The sequence below is a fragment of the Salvelinus sp. IW2-2015 genome, linkage group LG31, assembly GCF_002910315.2.
Source record: "Salvelinus sp. IW2-2015 linkage group LG31, ASM291031v2, whole genome shotgun sequence".
In the NCBI taxonomy this organism is placed as follows: domain Eukaryota; kingdom Metazoa; phylum Chordata; class Actinopteri; order Salmoniformes; family Salmonidae; genus Salvelinus; species Salvelinus sp. IW2-2015.
The window spans coordinates 28555574-28573032 of record NC_036870.1 but is presented as its reverse complement, the minus strand read 5'-3'; the positions used below and the strand labels follow the sequence as shown (position 1 = coordinate 28573032).

The window sequence follows — 17459 nt, the reverse complement described above, 5'->3', positions numbered from 1 at the left end:
GTGTGTGTGTGTGTGTGTGTGTGTGTGTGTGTGTGTGTGTGTGTGTGTGTGTGTGTGTGTGTGTGTGTGTGTGTGTGTGTGTGTGTGTGTGTGTACCTGCGGTTTTCCTGTCAGTGAAACCCAATAACACTCCATTGCATCACTCTGAATAGTTTTAAAATAAATTGCTGCAGTTCTGGCAGACGGCGAGTGTTTCCATCGCTTTTTCTTGCCTTCTCTTCCTCCTTTTCTGTTTTTTCACCCTAAGGGAGCGTGATCAAAACAAACAGCAAATATGCGGTCGGTGTAGAGAAACTGGGCTTGGGGAAGGTCACATTCCAGGATAAGTGGAAAAGATTTGAGCCCCATTCTCTCCTGCCTGTGTTCTGAGGCTCCTTGAGATCTCGCTTCCACAAAGTTAATTTGGGAACCTAGTAGCTCTGTTGGTTTCCCCAATGGGCTCTCTGGGTTTTCTGTGATTGTCAGCAGCGTTGGACGAGGCTGCCCGTGTGGGTATTCCACTGCTGTCTACCATTCAGACTGACTACAGAACACTGCTGGTGTGTTATTACAGTGTCATAATGAGCTAGTTTTGGAATTCACGTCTTCACTACGAAGTGGTTTACACTGAACAGGCAAGATTTGTACCGTCTGTGTAATGATGTTGAACAATGTGGTGATTTGTAGTTATTGGGGTGTTTTTAGTGGCTTCGTCCTCTCTCTCTAGGTAGCCAGCGACGATGAGGGATGCACGTACGTGACAGGAAGAGAAATATGAGCTAAAGATGCAGAAACGAGAGAGAGAATGCAAAAAGAGGGTTGAAATCCAGATCTTTAAGAGCCTTTGCTATTCAAACATTGAGTCACTCCGAACGGTAGCAGCCAAACAAATGACTGACATTATGAGTGCACATTAATATTTTCCTCGCATTTGATGTTTGTGGCCCTGTTTTTTCCTTCGTTGTTTCACACACACACACACACACACACACACACACACACACACACACACACAGCGCAGTGTTGTGGGTGAGACACACAGTAACAGACATCCAAGGCCTCTCCAAAGAGCCTGTGCTTTTCAGACTGCTTCAGTGCCACTGTCTAAAGTCTTGCACAGAAACGGAGTAGAACTGTAATGACAGAACTACAGAGACACACAGGGGCATTTATCTTACATAGCAGCCCACATACAACACAAAACATACACACATAATAATGGGCCATGACAACACATTTACAATGGAGGCTCTTGGTGGGGCACCCATGCAGGCAGGGCTAGGTTCAAAGCTCTGTGGCAGTGGGGCCCCTGCTCAGAGTATGTGTGAGCGTAACGGTGGGACCCTGGGCAGGGCTCAAAGTGGTGTGGCAGTGGCGAGTCAGAGGAACAGAGCAGGAAGTCATTAAAAGGTCAACAAGTCTTAAGACTTTATGACGTCATCTCAAGAGTTTCAGACAGAGAGGTTTTCCCTTTGGAATTTGTCTCGTGCTATTTTCAGTTTTGATGTAGAACAGGTCGAGGAGGTCCCTCCCGCCGAACCCAGTCTCAGTCTTGAGGCCCTGCCTGCTCTGATGTTCTTCCAGAGTTTCACCTGTCTCTCCGGGTACTGGCAACCGATCAGCAAATTATTATTAAATTTTTTTTACCCATTTTTCTCCCCAACTTCATGGTATCCAATTGGTAGTTACAGTCTTGTCCCATCGCAGCAACTCCCTACAGACTCGGGAGAGGCAAAGGTCGAGAGCCAAGCGTCCTCCAAAACACGACCCTGCCAAGCCTCACTGCTTCTTGACACACTGCTCGCTTAACCCGGAAGCCAGCCGCACCAATGTGTTGGAGGGAACACCGTCTAGCTGGCGACCGAGTCAGCTTGCAGGCCCCCTGCCCGCCACAAGGAGTCGCTAGAGCGCGATGGGATAAGGAAATCCTGGCCGGTCAAACCCTCCCCTAACCTGGACGAAGCTGGGCTAATTGTGCGCCGCCTACAGTGCCTTAGACCGCTGCGCCACTGAGGAGGCCCTACCCATCAGCTAATAACATGCTCTGACTGAGCCCACATGGCCTTGTGAAACCCTCAGGTTTTCTTATGCCATGTATGGGACCAATCCCTTTGCGTTGATAATTATTTTATTTTTTATGCGTGTCCATTTCCTCTGTCCCAGTACAGCTGGGAGATCTGGGAAAAACAGGACTTCAAAACGGGGGCAGCTGCAATCAATATAATGGTTTCCCAGGCTACTGCCAGTGTTAATTGATAAATGTGGTAAAGCGAACCAAGGCCAACATTTTCCTGTTTTGCTTTTTTTGAAAGCGGAAATTCAAGAGTGGAAACAGATTAAATGGTGGGGGAGAGACTGAAATATACTTTGAGGCATTGGAGTTGTTCACCAATCTTATGCATGTGTGCAATATCAAAGCACTTCCATACTTACTAGGACTGCTCCTTAAATGTATCTTCTAATTTTTTGTTCCCCGTCAGCAACAAGAAGCTTCAGGGGAAACTAATGTCACTGCCCTCTGAATGGGCTTTCGTGGCAACAGCTAAAGTTTTCCATCTCTTTAGCTCTAGCATGCTTTCCAGGACAAAGGGAATGGAGAAACTTAATCTAAACTAACACTAGAAAAACAACCTTTTTTTTGTCCTGTCAAACAATTTTGTGGTTTAAAGTAGTTGGCTTTTATTTATTTCCATTTGGACCCTATTGAGAGTTGATTTCAAGACCACCCGAGTCATTCTACATGTATATATGGTGTTCAGTGAAGAAACAAACTGCCATCTGTCAGAGCTACAGTAGACAAGTGGTTTGAAGTGAACCAATTGCATTGTATTCCCCAAACCCATTAAAAGCCTACTCCCCATCGTGAACATGCCAAGTGTGTTAAAAGCCATACGGATCAATCAACTCTTTGAATATTAGCATAATATTGGCCAATGACTAGAATGAGTGTTAGTGATTTCAATACAAATCCTGGCACAATATTGGCCAAATCAATCCACGAGAGCAAACCTAACCCACAAACCAGGAAGAGAGGATATTCCAAAAACCAACTGATTAGGTGTAAGAGGAAATGTAGGGTTAACGGCTAGAAATGCTAGACAGTTTATAAATGACCTGGATTTTGATTCATGGCCATACATTGTGATAAACAACATAACACTTCAACAGTTGAGATGACGCCAACAGCTGAGGTACAAATATCTAGGGCCTAGGCTATAACATACACAGACATGATCTAGAACATGCATATCACCCAGCTGTACTGTATACTTCTGTTCCCTCACGGTCGCGGTCGTCATCGTTCGTATTGTAATCTAGAACATCGGATATAGCATTGCTTTGAAAACAACGTCAACATTTCTCAAATCACATTTAATTCACAATGCTTTCAGAGTCAGACCATAGCTAAAACATTGACTGTCTCTGAGCCAGAAACCTTTTGTGACCATATACAGTGAAGCCATGAATGTTTAACCAGCTCAGACAGCAGTGTAGTACACTGTATCCACTGGAGAGACCCAAATGGCACCCTATTCCCTATATAGTGCAACATTTTTGACCAGAGACCTACGGGCCATTTGTCAAAAGTAGTGCTTCAGAGACCTACGGGCCCTGGCCAAAAGTAGTGCACTACATAGGGAATAGGGTGTAATTTTAGGCAAAGGCTCTGATAGAGCGCTGTGTGTGAGAGTGTGTGATAGAAACACAGGTGTGCAGTGTAGCACAGCACAGCCCTGACAGAGACTGATCTATAATCCACCACTTTGTGATGGCTCTCGTCTAGGGCTGAGATGAGCAGGAAAACCCACATCCCTGGTTGCATTTATTTCAGAGGTTGAGTTCACCCTCCCTGACCAGGCGATGCAAAAGAGAATGAAGAGCGAGACTCAAACAAAACACACTTCAGACGCCTCAGGGAACACCAGTTTTAATTATAAAGAAATACTTGTAGCAGACAGACAAAGTTGTCGTGAAAAGCAGTCAGAAGGTTTTACAATTCAAACGAGGTTAAAAAAGGCTCATATATCATAACACTAGTCTGATGTCATTGACAGTAGTCCTCGGGAACCTCAACTGGACATCCATTGCGTACACTCAGAGATTTACACATATACTTATAGAACAGGGGCCTTCTGGGGGCCCACAACAGCTTTGTTCTCCATAGTTGTTTCTATTGGCAAGTTCCTTCTCTGGATATACAGTATATTTTGTCACAGGGGATGTCTGAAGTGTCCAAGCATTAGTGGTTCCACTCTTATGCGCTGCTATGAGGCAGCTGTACAGAACAGCTACAGAGACAGAAATGGGCTTTCCTGCCCAGTCCAGATTTGACTTGTTTTTACAGTCTCAGTTTCACTTAGCGAGAGAGAGATTATGGCTGTGTGGTTGGTGTTCGGTGTTCTCTTAGCTTGGACAAATACTAACATGGCTACTAAACATGAGGATAATATGCATGATATCAGGCACTTGATTGATTCTTCCCTCAGGGATAGCCATCAGAGGACAGGGGAGGAGTCTGGGAAGCATCTTAAATACACACATCTCAAAATCAGCCTCTGTTGGTCATTTGTTTTCAGGTGAGGCTGCAGGTTAAAACAAGCTGCGGTCAGGTACTTCAATGTGGTCTCTGGCTCAAGTCAAACCATGTTCCCTACATAGTGCTCCAACCACTGTTCAAAAGTAGTGCACCGTCTAGGGAATAGGGTGCCATTTGAGATGTAACCGGAGGTATCCCTATTTCCTATATAGTGCACAGCTCTTGTCACTATATAGGGAATATGGAGTAATTTGACGTAACCAAGGTGACAGTAGAGATGGTTTAGGTGAAGAGGCGGATGGTGGCATCGGCCCCTGAGGAGAACACCCAGGGCTGGGTGGGGTGGAAGGTCACGTCTAGGACCCCCAGGTCGTGGGTGATCTGGTGACCCTTTAGTACCTTGACTGGAACAATGAGAGGGTTCTGGAGCAGGTCACTGTGAGAGAAAGAGAGAGGTAGGGGAAGAGGGAGAGATAACGAGAGAAAGATAGATGGATAGAGAGATGAGTTATGACATCAGAACACTGCAGAATATGGAACACAGACAATATTCTAAAGTGACTTTCTTCATTCAAATGCCGTTGAGGGTTATACTGTCTAAATAAAAAAGGTACAATACAGGAAACAGTCTGTACAATAGGCATCGACATTTAGGCGAGTTGAAAACGGGCCAAAAATAACATTCCATCTTTGGTTGTAATATAAAGAGATCTAATTAGAGGGAGACTGATGAAGGGGTTGTATCGAGAGATGTGTTGCCCTTACGGTACACGCTTCATTACCCTTACTAAAATAGATGTTTATGACCTAACTGGCTCTATGGTTGTGGATATGTGATGGAGGACAGCCAAAAATGGGTTCAGAGACATTGAGAGAGAGTGAGACTTGAGAGACAGACAGAAGAGAGAAATTAGGAAGATTAAAGAGAGAGAGAGAAGAGGTAATATTGTATTGTACAGTAGGTGTGATGACTTACTTGTAGACCATGCCGTGACAGATGATCACACTGCCATCATCAGCACCAGAGGCGAATAGGGGGTAGTGTGTGTGATAGGCCACGCCCCTCAAAGCCTTCTTGTGGTGCCTGGGACAAAACAGACAAAAAAAACTTCAGAACCACTAGAACACAGATCTTACGAACAACCATCCTTTAAAAAAAACCATGGTCACAAAATATGATTCATTGTCAATAATTCCAAATGAATAAGTGAATGGATGGTGTTCACTCACCGCAGCATCTTGTAGGGTTTGGTGGAGAGGTCCAGATCAAACCAGGCCAGTCTGCAGTCATAGCTGCCACAGATCAGGTTATCACCTGACCAGGAAGATTAAGGAGGGAAATTTAGATATGGGTCAGAACAACTCAATATCCTGGATTCTCTAAGTAGCCGTAGATCAAAACATATTTAAACAATTTGATCCAAAATGACAGTGGTCCAGATATTTCACTCATCTCAGACTTCTCTATCGATCATATTAACACTTTGAATCCCTTGAGAATGAACTTCAAATCAAACTTTATTGAAAGTGCATTTCACCTTCTCTCCACACCCTTTACAGTACAACAGAATTATTCTCTGAGGGGGACCTGTGACCTCTGGCGAGGCACTAACCTCCAGGGTGAATGGCCATGCTGGAGATCCACTTGCAGTTGGTCATCAGCTTCTTGGTCAGCTCTTGCTTGATGAGGTTGTAGATGCGCACGTAGCGCTGCGTGGCCACGAAGAAGTAGGGCCGCAGCGGGTGGAAGGAGACGCACTGCACCAGGCCCTTGTTCTTGCGGAAGGGGTTCTGCGTCCGCCGCTTGCTCACCTGGTGGATCAGCACCTGCAAATGTTGTTGCCGTTGTCAGGCATGACGCTGGCCAGGTAGTCACCCTTACCGTGCCAAACTACCTGCTTCACTGCCTGGAGGAGAGAGGGAGAAGGAGCGAGGGAGGGAGAAGGAGAGAGAGAAAGGGAGAAGGAGAGAGAGAAAGGGAGAAGGAGAGAGAGAGGGAGGGAAAAGGAGAGAGAGAGGAGAGGGAAAAGGAAAGAGGAGGGAGAGAGAAGAAGAGGGAGGGAGAGAGAAGGGGAAGGGAGGGAGAGAAGAAGAGGAGAGGGAGAAGGAAGGAAGAACAGGGAGGAAGAGAGAAGGAAGGAAGCAGGGAGGGAGAGAGAAGGAAGGAAGCAGGGAGGGAAGAGAAGGAAGAAGCAGGGAGGGAGAGAGAAGGAAGGAAGCAGGGAGGGAGAGAGAAGGAAGAGAGCAGGGAGAGAGAAGAGAAGGAAGGAAGCAGGAGGGAAGAGAGAAGGAAGGAAGCAGGGAGGGAGAGAAGAGGAAGGAAGCAGGGAGGGAGAGAGAGAAGGAAGAAGACAGGGAGGGAGAGAGAAGGAAGGAAGCAGGGAGGGAGAGAGAGGAAGAGAGAGGGAGGGAGGGATAAAAAGAGTAAGGAGGAGATATTACTACTTACTATACATGTTTTATAGTGCATCTAGGACTAACAGCTAAGGTACATTAATCCAATGATAAACTCTCCAGACACTTGAAAATCTCCCTGCAGTTATTTTAGCTTCTATTAGTATTGTAGGCTTTCCAAATGCCATACAGCATTCTGTGACAATAAAATATATATTTGTTTTAATTGGGAAAAAAATTGAGAACTCTTATATTTCTTTCCATTTACTTGAGGAAAAAGGTTAACCACAATCTACTCCGGTTTTGCCAATCCTGAAAGGCCTCCAAGCTACAGCTCACATGTTTAGAACGTTTTTGTCTTTTCCCACAGTAAACCTATGTCTGAACGTCATCACAGCGGTTCACAGTATCTCCATTGGAATATGTTTCTATCTGGTATTCGGAGGTCCCTGTGACTTATACCATGGTCAGGTTCCTAGGGAGGTACTAGATAAACCTTGGGCAGGATCCTAGGGAGGTACTAGATAAACAATGGGCAGGATCCTAGGGAGGTACTAGATAAACCATGGGCAGGATCCTAGGGAGGTACTAGATAAACCATGGTCAGAGTTCCTAGGGAGGTACTAGAATAAACCATGGGCAGGATCCTAGAGGGTACTAGATAAACCTTGGGCAGGATCCTAGGGAGGTACTAGATAAACTTGGGCAGGATCCTAGGGAGGTACTAGATAAACCTTGGCAGGACTAGGGAGGTACTAGATAAACTCATGGGCAGGATCCTAGGGAGGTACTAGATAAACCATGGGCAGGATCCTAGGGAGGTACTAGATAAACCTTGGGCAGGATCCTAGGGAGGTAACTAGATAAACCATGGTAGAGGATTCCTAGGGAGGTACTAGGATGAACCATGGTCAGGATCCTAGGGAGGTACTAGATAACCATGGCAGGATCTAGGGAGGTACAGATAAACTGGTCAGGATCTGGGAGGTACTAGATAAACCATGGTCAGGATCCTAGGGAGGTACTAGATAAACCATGGTCAGGTCACTAGGGAGGACTAGATAAACATGGTCAGGATCCTAGGAGGTACTAGATAAACTTGGGCAGGTTCCTAGGGAGGTACTAAGATAAAACCTTGGTCGAGTTTCCTAGGGAGGTACTAAGGATAAACCTTGGTCAGGTTCCTAGGGGAGGTACTAAGATAAAACTTGGTCAGGTTTCCTAGGGAGTAACTAGATAAAACCTTGGTCCAGGTCCTAGGGAGGTACTAAGATAAACCTTGGTCACCAGGTTCCTAGGGAGGTACTAAGGATAAACCTTGGTCAGGTTCCCTAGGGAGGTACTAAGGAAAAACCTTGGTCAGGTTCCTAAGGAGGTACTAATGATAAACTTGGTCAGGTTCCTAGGGAAGGTTACTAAGGATATAACCTTGGTCCAGGTTCCTAGGGGAGGTACTAAGGATAAACCTTGGTCAGGTCCTAGGGAGGTACAAAGGATAAGAACCTTGGTCAGGTCTCCTAGGGAGGTACTAAGGATAAACCTTGGTCAGAAGTTGTTCCAGGGAGGTACTAAGAAGATAAACCTTGGTCAAGGTTCCTAGGGAGGTACTAAGGATAACTTAGTCAGGTTCCTAGGAGGTACAAGAAATAAACCTGGTCAGGTTCCTAGGGAGGTACTAATGATAAACCTTGGTCGGTTCCTAGGGAGGTACTAAGGATAAACCTTGGTCAGGTCCTAGGAGAGGTACTAAGGATAAACCTTGGTCAGGTTTCCTAGGGAGGGTAACTAAAGGATAAACCTTGGTCAGGTTCCTAGGGAGGTACTAAGGAATAACCTTGGTCAGGTTCCTAGGGAGGTACTAAGGGATACAACCTTGGTCAGGTTCCTAGGGAGGTACTAAGATAAACCTTGGTCAGGTTCTAGGAGGTACTAAGGATAAACCTGTGGTCAGGGTTCCTAGGGAGGTATCTAAGGATAAACCTTGGTCAGGTTTTCCTAGGGAGGTACTAAGGATAAAACCTTGGTCAGGTTCCTAGGGAGGTACTAAAGGATAAACCCTTGGTCAGGTTCCTAGGAGGTACTAAGGATAATACCTTGGTAATCCCTGGAGGTCATAAGTAGTGGTCGGTCCAGGGAGGTACTAAGGATAACCTTGTCAGGTTACCTAAGGGAGGTACTAAGGATAAACCTTGGTCAGGTTCCTAGGGAGGTACTAAGGATAAACCTTGGTCAGGTTCCTAGGGAGGTACTAAGGATAGCCTTTACCTTGAGGAAGGTTAGGGAAGGGCACTAACTTTAAAGTAGTCATGATAAGGGTTGGGTGGGAGTGAATGAGTGAGTGAGGGTGAGTTGGGTTAGGTAGGGACTTAACTTGGATTGGGAGTGTTTCGGGGCCTTACTTTGGTGTGGGTGAGGCAGGGCTTTCTTTCAGACAACGACAGATTTTTTTTTACTTGTCCTAAAGCTCAAGTAACACCATTTTCACATCATTGCATGATGCAATGAACCACTTAAAATGCATTACTATATTTTATAACATAAAGAATAAGACCAAATGTAGGCTAAACTCTGCCTTTAGGATCTTTGCATATTCAAGCCTGCCTCAAAATACAACACTGCCCCTTTAATAAGGCTCTCCTGGAGGATGGTTGGGCAGCCTATAAAATATTGAAAAATTTACAACCAAAATACTTTCTATATCTTTATAAAATAATTCCCTCCTGGGCTCAGAATTAATGGTGTCCAGTTGTCCCTGGATTCTTTGGGGTCTATTTGGCAAAAAAACGACTCAGATCCAAAATTCATACAACCACTGCACATAAACTGTAAAAAGAAAGAAAGAAAACAATGAGGCTGATGCAACAGATCAGTCCTTTTAGTTTAAAATATTGAAAGTTGTATTTATTCATATTATAAACTCAACAACACTCACATGACTGTAGGCTATACGCAAATGTTCCAAAATGTAAGCAGTGGGAAAACACTGTTCTCAAAAACACACCAAACGCAAGAGCGGTGTCATGTGACATAAATTTAAAAAAGAGGGGAAATCTAAAGATGCATCAACTAGCATGGGTCCCTAATATGACTAGGATTATCATCAACTAGCATGGGTCCCTAATATGACTGGGATTATCATCAACTAGCATGGGTCCCTAATATGACTGGGATTATCATCAACTAGCATGGGTCCCTAATATGACTGGGATTATCACCAACTAACATGGGTCCCTAATATGACTGGGATTATCACCAACTAGCATGGGCCCCTAATATGACTGGGATTATCACCAACTAGCATGGGTCCCTAATATGACTGGGATTATCACCAACTAGCATGGGTCCCTAATATGACTGGGATTATGCCTTTTGCTGCCGGACAATAAAATAACATTGATTTGAAAACCCAACATGAGAAAAATGCTGGTTTCTATGGCATATTAAGTATTTATAAAATAATTCCCCAAAAATGTCTAGGATCGTATTTTTGCTAGGCTACTTTGAAACAAGGTAAGACACTTCATAAAACGACAGAAAACGTTGAGGTTTTAAACAATGAAGTTAATGATTAAATAGTTTCAAAATGCTGACCGTCTCCGATCAGACTCAAGGTGGGTGATGTGCGGTGCGCCACGTCCTTTATTCTCTAGCGACCATTTGATATGAACAAACCACACCTTGAGTATTTTGACAGAATCGAGCCTTTAGACGTCAAAGTTAATTATCCTTCATTATATTTTGTAAAACATGACTGGCGTTAAGCCTATATTTATGTAGGCCCTAATTAAAAGGCTCATTAAAGTTATGCTACATTTTCTGCCGCCTCCGTCATGTCAGCATGGGTTTGGACATGAGGCTGTAGGCAACATGCATATCACCTACACTTTACCTGTAGGCTTTCTGATCAGAGTAATTGTTTGGTATTGTGATGTGTCATTTTTTTTTTTACTTGGCCATTCGGAGAACTTAAATCTATATTCTGTCCAACTTTTTTTGTGCTTTACCCGGACAAGAGGACAAGTGTTAATGTCGAGCCCTGTGAGAATAAGTCTGTGAGGGTAGGTTCAGGACTCTTACCTTGGGGTGGGTGAGGGCGAGGCGGTGGCCATTGTTGTGCTCCGGGCCCTCAGACAGAGCCCACGTAACAGCCTGCTCCTTGTCCTCCTCTGGGGGCTCATAGGAGGTAATCAGCTGGTCTGTGGAGCTCACCACCAGTTTGTCTCCCAGAGCTGGGTTCAACAGCAGCACTGTACTCTCACTGAGGGAGAGAGGGGGGAGGGAGTGATAGGGAGAGAGAGACCAAGAGAGAAAGAGTCAGAGTGACAGTGGACTATAGGACCCTACAGGGTTATCTAGAAGTTAGGTTGCTAAAGTCACGATAATGTCACAGCAGTAAAGAGGAAAAGTCCTCTCAAAGTTTGTTGACAGCGGCATCAGTAGTACCACATACTAACAATTATAAACTGGTTGCAGTGGTTATTGGTTAACCTCTGAAACTACACTATGAAATCATTCGGTCTGTGAACACACAAAGTATACTGTATGTTCAGTGATGAAGACACAGAGGAGAACTCAGGACATAGGAAAGAGTGGAGCAACCATTAGGCGGAAAGAGACTGTTGGAGGAGGAGACTTACAAGCACACAGCCACCAGGCAGACGGCCGGGTTGGGGTTCCACGCCACGCTCTTCACAGCTCCGCCCACCTCCAGCGTCTTCATGCATCGCCCCGTGTTGACCTCCCAGAAGCGCACCGTACAGTCGTCTGAGCCTGGAGGGAGAGAGGGGTCAAACGTCAGACCACCAGAGACAACAGGGGGCCCATAACAGCAGTGTGTGTGACTGTGTGTGCCCTGGCAGAAAGTGTGGTCTCTGGACCCCAGGCCTCGTTGAGTTACCACAGCGTGAAAGTGTTAAAGTAGCCCATAAATAAACCGGGAGAGCTCAGAGGCTAGCAGGCTGACTAACCTATATGAGAGGGGATCACAAACTAATGGCACAGGGGTAGAGGGGGATTGGGCCTGGTTTGTGTCACAGCTTAGACAGGGGTTAGTTTATGGGAGACTGTACGCGCGTCCTAACTGGTATCCTATTCCATACGTAAGGCACTACTTCAGACCCTACGGGCCCTGGTCAACAATAGTTCCCTATATAGAGAATAGGGTGCCATTTGGGATGGAGCCTGTGTTGATTAATAATAATAATGTGATACACAGTAATAGTAGAAGTTCAGACATTACCTCAGGGTAATGTAGCTCATCTTTATATAGCAAAAATAGAACGTACGCCTCTTCAATACATTATCAATTAACTGTGTGTGTGTGTGTGTGTGTGTGTGTGTGTGTGTGTGTGTGTGTGTAAAGTTGTATGTTTGTGTGTGGTTCACATGAGTTCAAAAGTGATCCGTTTGTGTGTATGGTTCACGTGTTCAAAAGTTATCCGTGTGTGTCTGTGTGTATAAGCAGCCATACAGAGGAACGGTACAGATTTCCTGGGCTGCCCATCAGCTGAGTGAAAACAGACGCTCTTCCTGAACGCAGCTCTCGCTCCCTCGCTCTGCCTCTCCTCTCCAACTGCCTGTGAAACCACCGCCGCTGCCTGACACATCATTGGCCGATCTGGACACACCAAGGCCGCGCTCCAATTCACCTACATCGTACGACCGTATGTGCTGCTCTGGTAAAAAGTAGTGCACTATGTAGGGAATAGGATGCCATTTAGGACTAATGCCTTCTGGGAGTACGTGCAGTATCACTGGCGAGCACTGCCAAAAGATAATTTGTATTCAGGTTGACATGTTTTTTCTTTGTCATAATGTGTCTACTAGCCATGGAGCAGTCATATTCAAGTTCTATATCCGTTGTAGATCTTTCTAGAATCTTTGGCAACCTCCTGTACTGGTCTGCTTTTGCTGTTTGGTTTGCCACCACACCTCTGTTAGGAGCCAACGGAGCACTGACATTTCTAATATACCTTTTCTTTGGACAATACTTTGGCATGAATGAACCCCTGCTTATGTTTGTCTCCCTTTTCCTGTTAGGGGGTTTGTTTGAGAAAGAAAGAGTGGAGAAAAAAAAGAGGTCCCAATCAATACCACATCTCTCCTTACTGCTGGCACACAATAAGGAAAACTGTGAACCCGCAGGCACTACGCAAACCAACCACCTTCGATAACACCACCGACGCTATGCTACTCCAACGTATGAGCGGAAGGCAGTAGTAGTAAAATAGTCTTATTTTTACTTTTATACCTGCATGCTCCATAAACGCATAGAAAACAAGGGGGGGAGAGGCTCCAGACCGGAGGGTGGAGTGTAATAACTCGAAAAACCATAATCACTTTTTAAGTACTGAGCCCTGCGGCAGCGACGGATATAGAACTGGAGGGACAGGCCCGACCCGGCCCGGCGAGGTTGTGTCCAGCTTGCGGTTTAGAGGGAGAGTATGAGCGCGAGACCAGTCCGTCTGGCAGCGCATAGCTGTGGTTCAGCCGGTGGATTGGCCGAAGGGTCGAGGGAGTCGCATGTGGACACATTGGAAACTCAACACTTGTGTTTGAGGAGAGGGAGATGTCTAAGGCTGTAAAACTGGGTTAAGAACTCTCCTCGTCTTTTCTATTGAGGGGACTTCCTTAAATTCGAGGTCAATGTCAATGGTTTACTCTGAAATACATAGCTGGGGCAGATCCAAGAGTTTGGAGTGCGCTTACTCACTTACTTGAGAATACGACAAGGATATATTTTTTTGTGGGGCTATGGACATCAATCTGACATAAATACAAGGCTGTGTCACTGGACAGGATAAGAACATTTAGCAAAATTAGAGAATAAAACTAAAACGGACGCGTGGTTTGTAACATCAGAGCACAGTTCAAGGCACAGTGGACGAGTGCAAACCACAATGTAAGTCAACAGACAAGAGCAGCGCGCTATTGGTCAGCACGATCAACTGACTCCAGGCGGAGGGAATGACGGACTGAGGACTTTCTAGGGCACCTTGGTTTGAAAGTCATGTAGCAACAGCGTTATTCTTCTACCGAGAATCAATATACCGGATTTTTGACATGGTCGTTTGCATTGGGGCGTCAGATTTTTTTTGTTGCCCAAACCTAGCTCAAATTCTAGATATCGGATTAAAACGAGGCTACAGTGACAATTAGGCTCATTTGGACTGAATGCATTTGTAGGGGCAAAAATGTATTCAATTCACAATGTATCACTCTCACAACACGATGTGCTGACAATGCTAACATCTTTACAGACGAATCTTATCTAAACCTGGGTGGAACTCGGTTGCTGCGCAACAGTAGCAGCTAGCTAGTAATACGTTAGAAGGCTAGTAGCTAGCTAGTTATATTTGGCTATAGAAGGTTTAAATCAAAGGAAAAACAAATAAGCTAGTGAAAGTCATTGGCTGCCATTATAGCCAGTTAGATACACAAAACCTTTGGAAAACTGACATGCTGCTAATTTATAAAACATTTACACACCAGAACAGACGTGTCGCTGTTTGAAGATCCATTAATTCAGTACGCTCCCTCTGTCAATTACATTTTCTTGATGTCACTATAACTTACTTCAAATTCGCAGACTTACCAACACAGTGTCAAGTTACTTTTCAATGTGTTCCATGAAAACCTATAACTTAGTTGCTATCCACAAGTAAAAATTAGCAGGGTTGCATAAGAAGCATTCAGGTAAAACATCAATGATAATTGCTTGCGCGACCTGTTGCCAGTCCCCTCCCAAAACGGCATGCTTGCTAACTTGGTTAGCTATGTGATTAAATGAAACTGTTTTCAACAAATCAACTGTTTGACGTCCGTCCCCCCGTCCCCCAAACAAGAGAAATAAACGTTCAAATCAGTACTGAGTGAATTAACAAACACTTTCTGTCATCACCGGACTGTCCATTTAAATAGTGTTAAAGTAGACAGTAGCCATAACAGGGTTTGTAACGGTGAGCGTCACCACCGTGGGTTCGATAACATGGCTATTTTGACTCCCGTTCCCCACACACAGGCGCGTACATGCAAAAAAAATGAAAATGCAATGCACGGTCTGCGCTTATTTGAATGTACTATGTGTCTCTTAAAAGTGTGATGTGTACTAGTACGCGCGTCTTGCTACTACAGAGGACAGAACAGTGGACACCAACTCTCAAGGAAGACGTTGTCCTCATCCGTCAGATACACGCCATCCCTACCGTACAAATGCACGCGATAAATTGCACAGGTTGTAAACAATCCTTTTCAGGCGCCACTTTCTGTAATTTGAGAAGCTAAGAAATGTGTCAAGTTGGCCCAAGTGGAGCTGACAAACGACCTATGCTTATTAATATGCACACAGTACATTGCACACTATCAGTATGTATGTTCTGTTCCAAATCTGTGAGTACTCCCATCTGTTTTCATATTTGTACTGGCCTTGTGGGAATTTGTGCTCTTTTAGTGGAGTTGGACAGCTGTGGAAAGGGGGATACCTAGTCAGTTGTACAACTGAATGCATTCAACTGAAATGTGTCTTCCGCATTTAACCCAACCCCTCTGAATCAGAGAGGTGCTAAGGCTGCCTTAATCAACATCATCGACTCCCAGGGAACACTGGGTTAATTGCCTTGCTCAGGGTCATAACATATTTATACTGTTACTGACCATATGCTCCTACCCGCCAGGCTACCTGCCACTGTGTACAGCATTACTAAGAACGTTTGTAGATGAAGGATTTACAACACCTATCCAATGTCAGTTTTGTAAATATGTATTCTGTTTTGTACTTGTCTAATGACTTTATTTTGTGTCAGGAGTTACCAAAATTGCTATTGATGAGCCACAGGTTTATGCAGGCTTTTTTGTTCAAGCCCAGTGCTACCACACCTGATTCTACTACTCGGCTGTTCACCGAGACCTCGGCTGTTCACCGAGACCGCGGCTGTTCACCGAGACCGCGGCTGTTCACCGAGACCGCGGCTGTTCACCGAGACCGCGGCTGTTCACCGAGACCTCGGCTGTTCACCGAGACCTCGGCTGTTCACCGAGACCTCGGCTGTAGAATCTGGTGTGATAGAACTGGGCTTGAACAAGAAAATCTGCATAACCCTGTAGCTCTTCAATAGCAAATTGTGGCCATCCCTGAATTGTACAGTGCCGTCGGAAAGTATTCAGACCCTTTGACTTTTTCCACATATTGTTACATTAGCCTTATTCTAAAATGTATTACATTGTTTTTTACCCCTCAAATCTTCACAATACCCCATAAAAACAGTACAAAAAAAAAAAATGTAGCACTGAAATCTCACACTTACATTAGTATTCAGACTCTTTACTCAGTACCTTGGCAGCGATTACAACCTCGAGTCTTCTTGGGTATGACTTTACAAGCGTGGCACACCTGTATTTGGGGAGTTTCTCCCATTCTTCTCTGCAGATCCTCTCAAACTCTATCAGGTTGGATTGGGAGCGTCACCGCACAGCTAGTTTCAGGTCTCTCCAGAGATGTTCGATCGGGTTCAAGTACGGGCTCTGGCTGAGCCACTCAAGGACATTCAGAGACTTGCCCCGAAGCCATTCCTGCATTGTGTTGGCTGTGTGCTTAGGGTCATTGTCCTGTTGCAAGGTGAACCTTCACCCCAGTCTGAGGTCCTGAGAACTCTGGAGTAGGTTTTCATCAAGGATGTCTCTATACTTTGCTCCGTTCATCTTTCCCTTGATCCTGACTAGTCTCCCAGTCCCTGCTGCAGAAAAACATCCCCACAGCATGATGCTGCCACCACCATGCTTCACCATAGGGATGGTGCCAGGTTTCCTCCAGACGTGATGCTTGGCATTCAGGCCAAAGAGTTCAATCTTGGTTTCATCAGACCAGAGAATCTTGTTTCTCATGGTCTGAGACTCTTTAGGTGCCTTTTGGCAAACTCATAGTGTGCTGTCATGTGCCTTTTACTGAGGAGTGGCTTCCGTCTGGCCACTCCACCATAAAGGCCTGATCGGTGAAGTGCTACAGAGATTCTTGTCCTTCTGGAAGGTTCTCCCATCTACACAGAGGAACTCTAGAGCTCTGTCAGAGTGACCATCTGGTTCTTGGTCACCTCTCTGACCAAGGCTCTTCTCCCCCGATTTCTCAGTTTGGCCAGCTCTAAGAAGAGTCTTGGTGATTCCAAACTTCTTACATTTAAGAATGATGGAGGCCACTGTGGGCTTGGGGACCTTCAATGCTGCAGAAATGTGCTTGGTATCTTTCCCCAGATCTGTGCCTTGACACAATCCTGTCTCGGAGCTCTACGGACAATTCCTTCGACCTCATGGCTTGGTTTTTGCTCTGACATGCACTGTCAACTGAGGGATCTTTATATAGACAGGTGTGTGCCTTTCCAAATCATGTCCAATCAATTGAATTTACCACAAGTGGACTCCAATCAAGTTGTAGAAACATCAAGGATGATCACTGGAAATAGGATGCACCTGAGCTCAATGTCGAGTCTCATAGCAAAGGGTCTGAATACTTATGTAAATAAGGTATTTTTCTTGTTTTTTAATAAATTAGCTAAAATCT

The 17459-nt window shown here is 45.1% G+C and overlaps 1 protein-coding gene across 1 annotated transcript in view; it reads right to left on the bottom strand.

Moving 5' to 3' along the window:
• Positions 1–4483: 4483 nt before the first annotated feature.
• The window catches only part of LOC111955562 (ribosome biogenesis protein bop1-like), an 83433-nt gene continuing 70457 nt past the window's right edge, over positions 4484–17459 (bottom strand). Inside the window, 7 exon segments of the mRNA XM_023975769.2 lie at positions 4484–4952; positions 5493–5600; positions 5747–5831; positions 6130–6349; positions 6352–6423; positions 10988–11168; positions 11548–11680. Of these exon segments, the coding sequence (XP_023831537.1) occupies positions 4799–4952; positions 5493–5600; positions 5747–5831; positions 6130–6349; positions 6352–6423; positions 10988–11168; positions 11548–11680 (953 nt within the window). The 3' untranslated portion in view covers positions 4484–4798.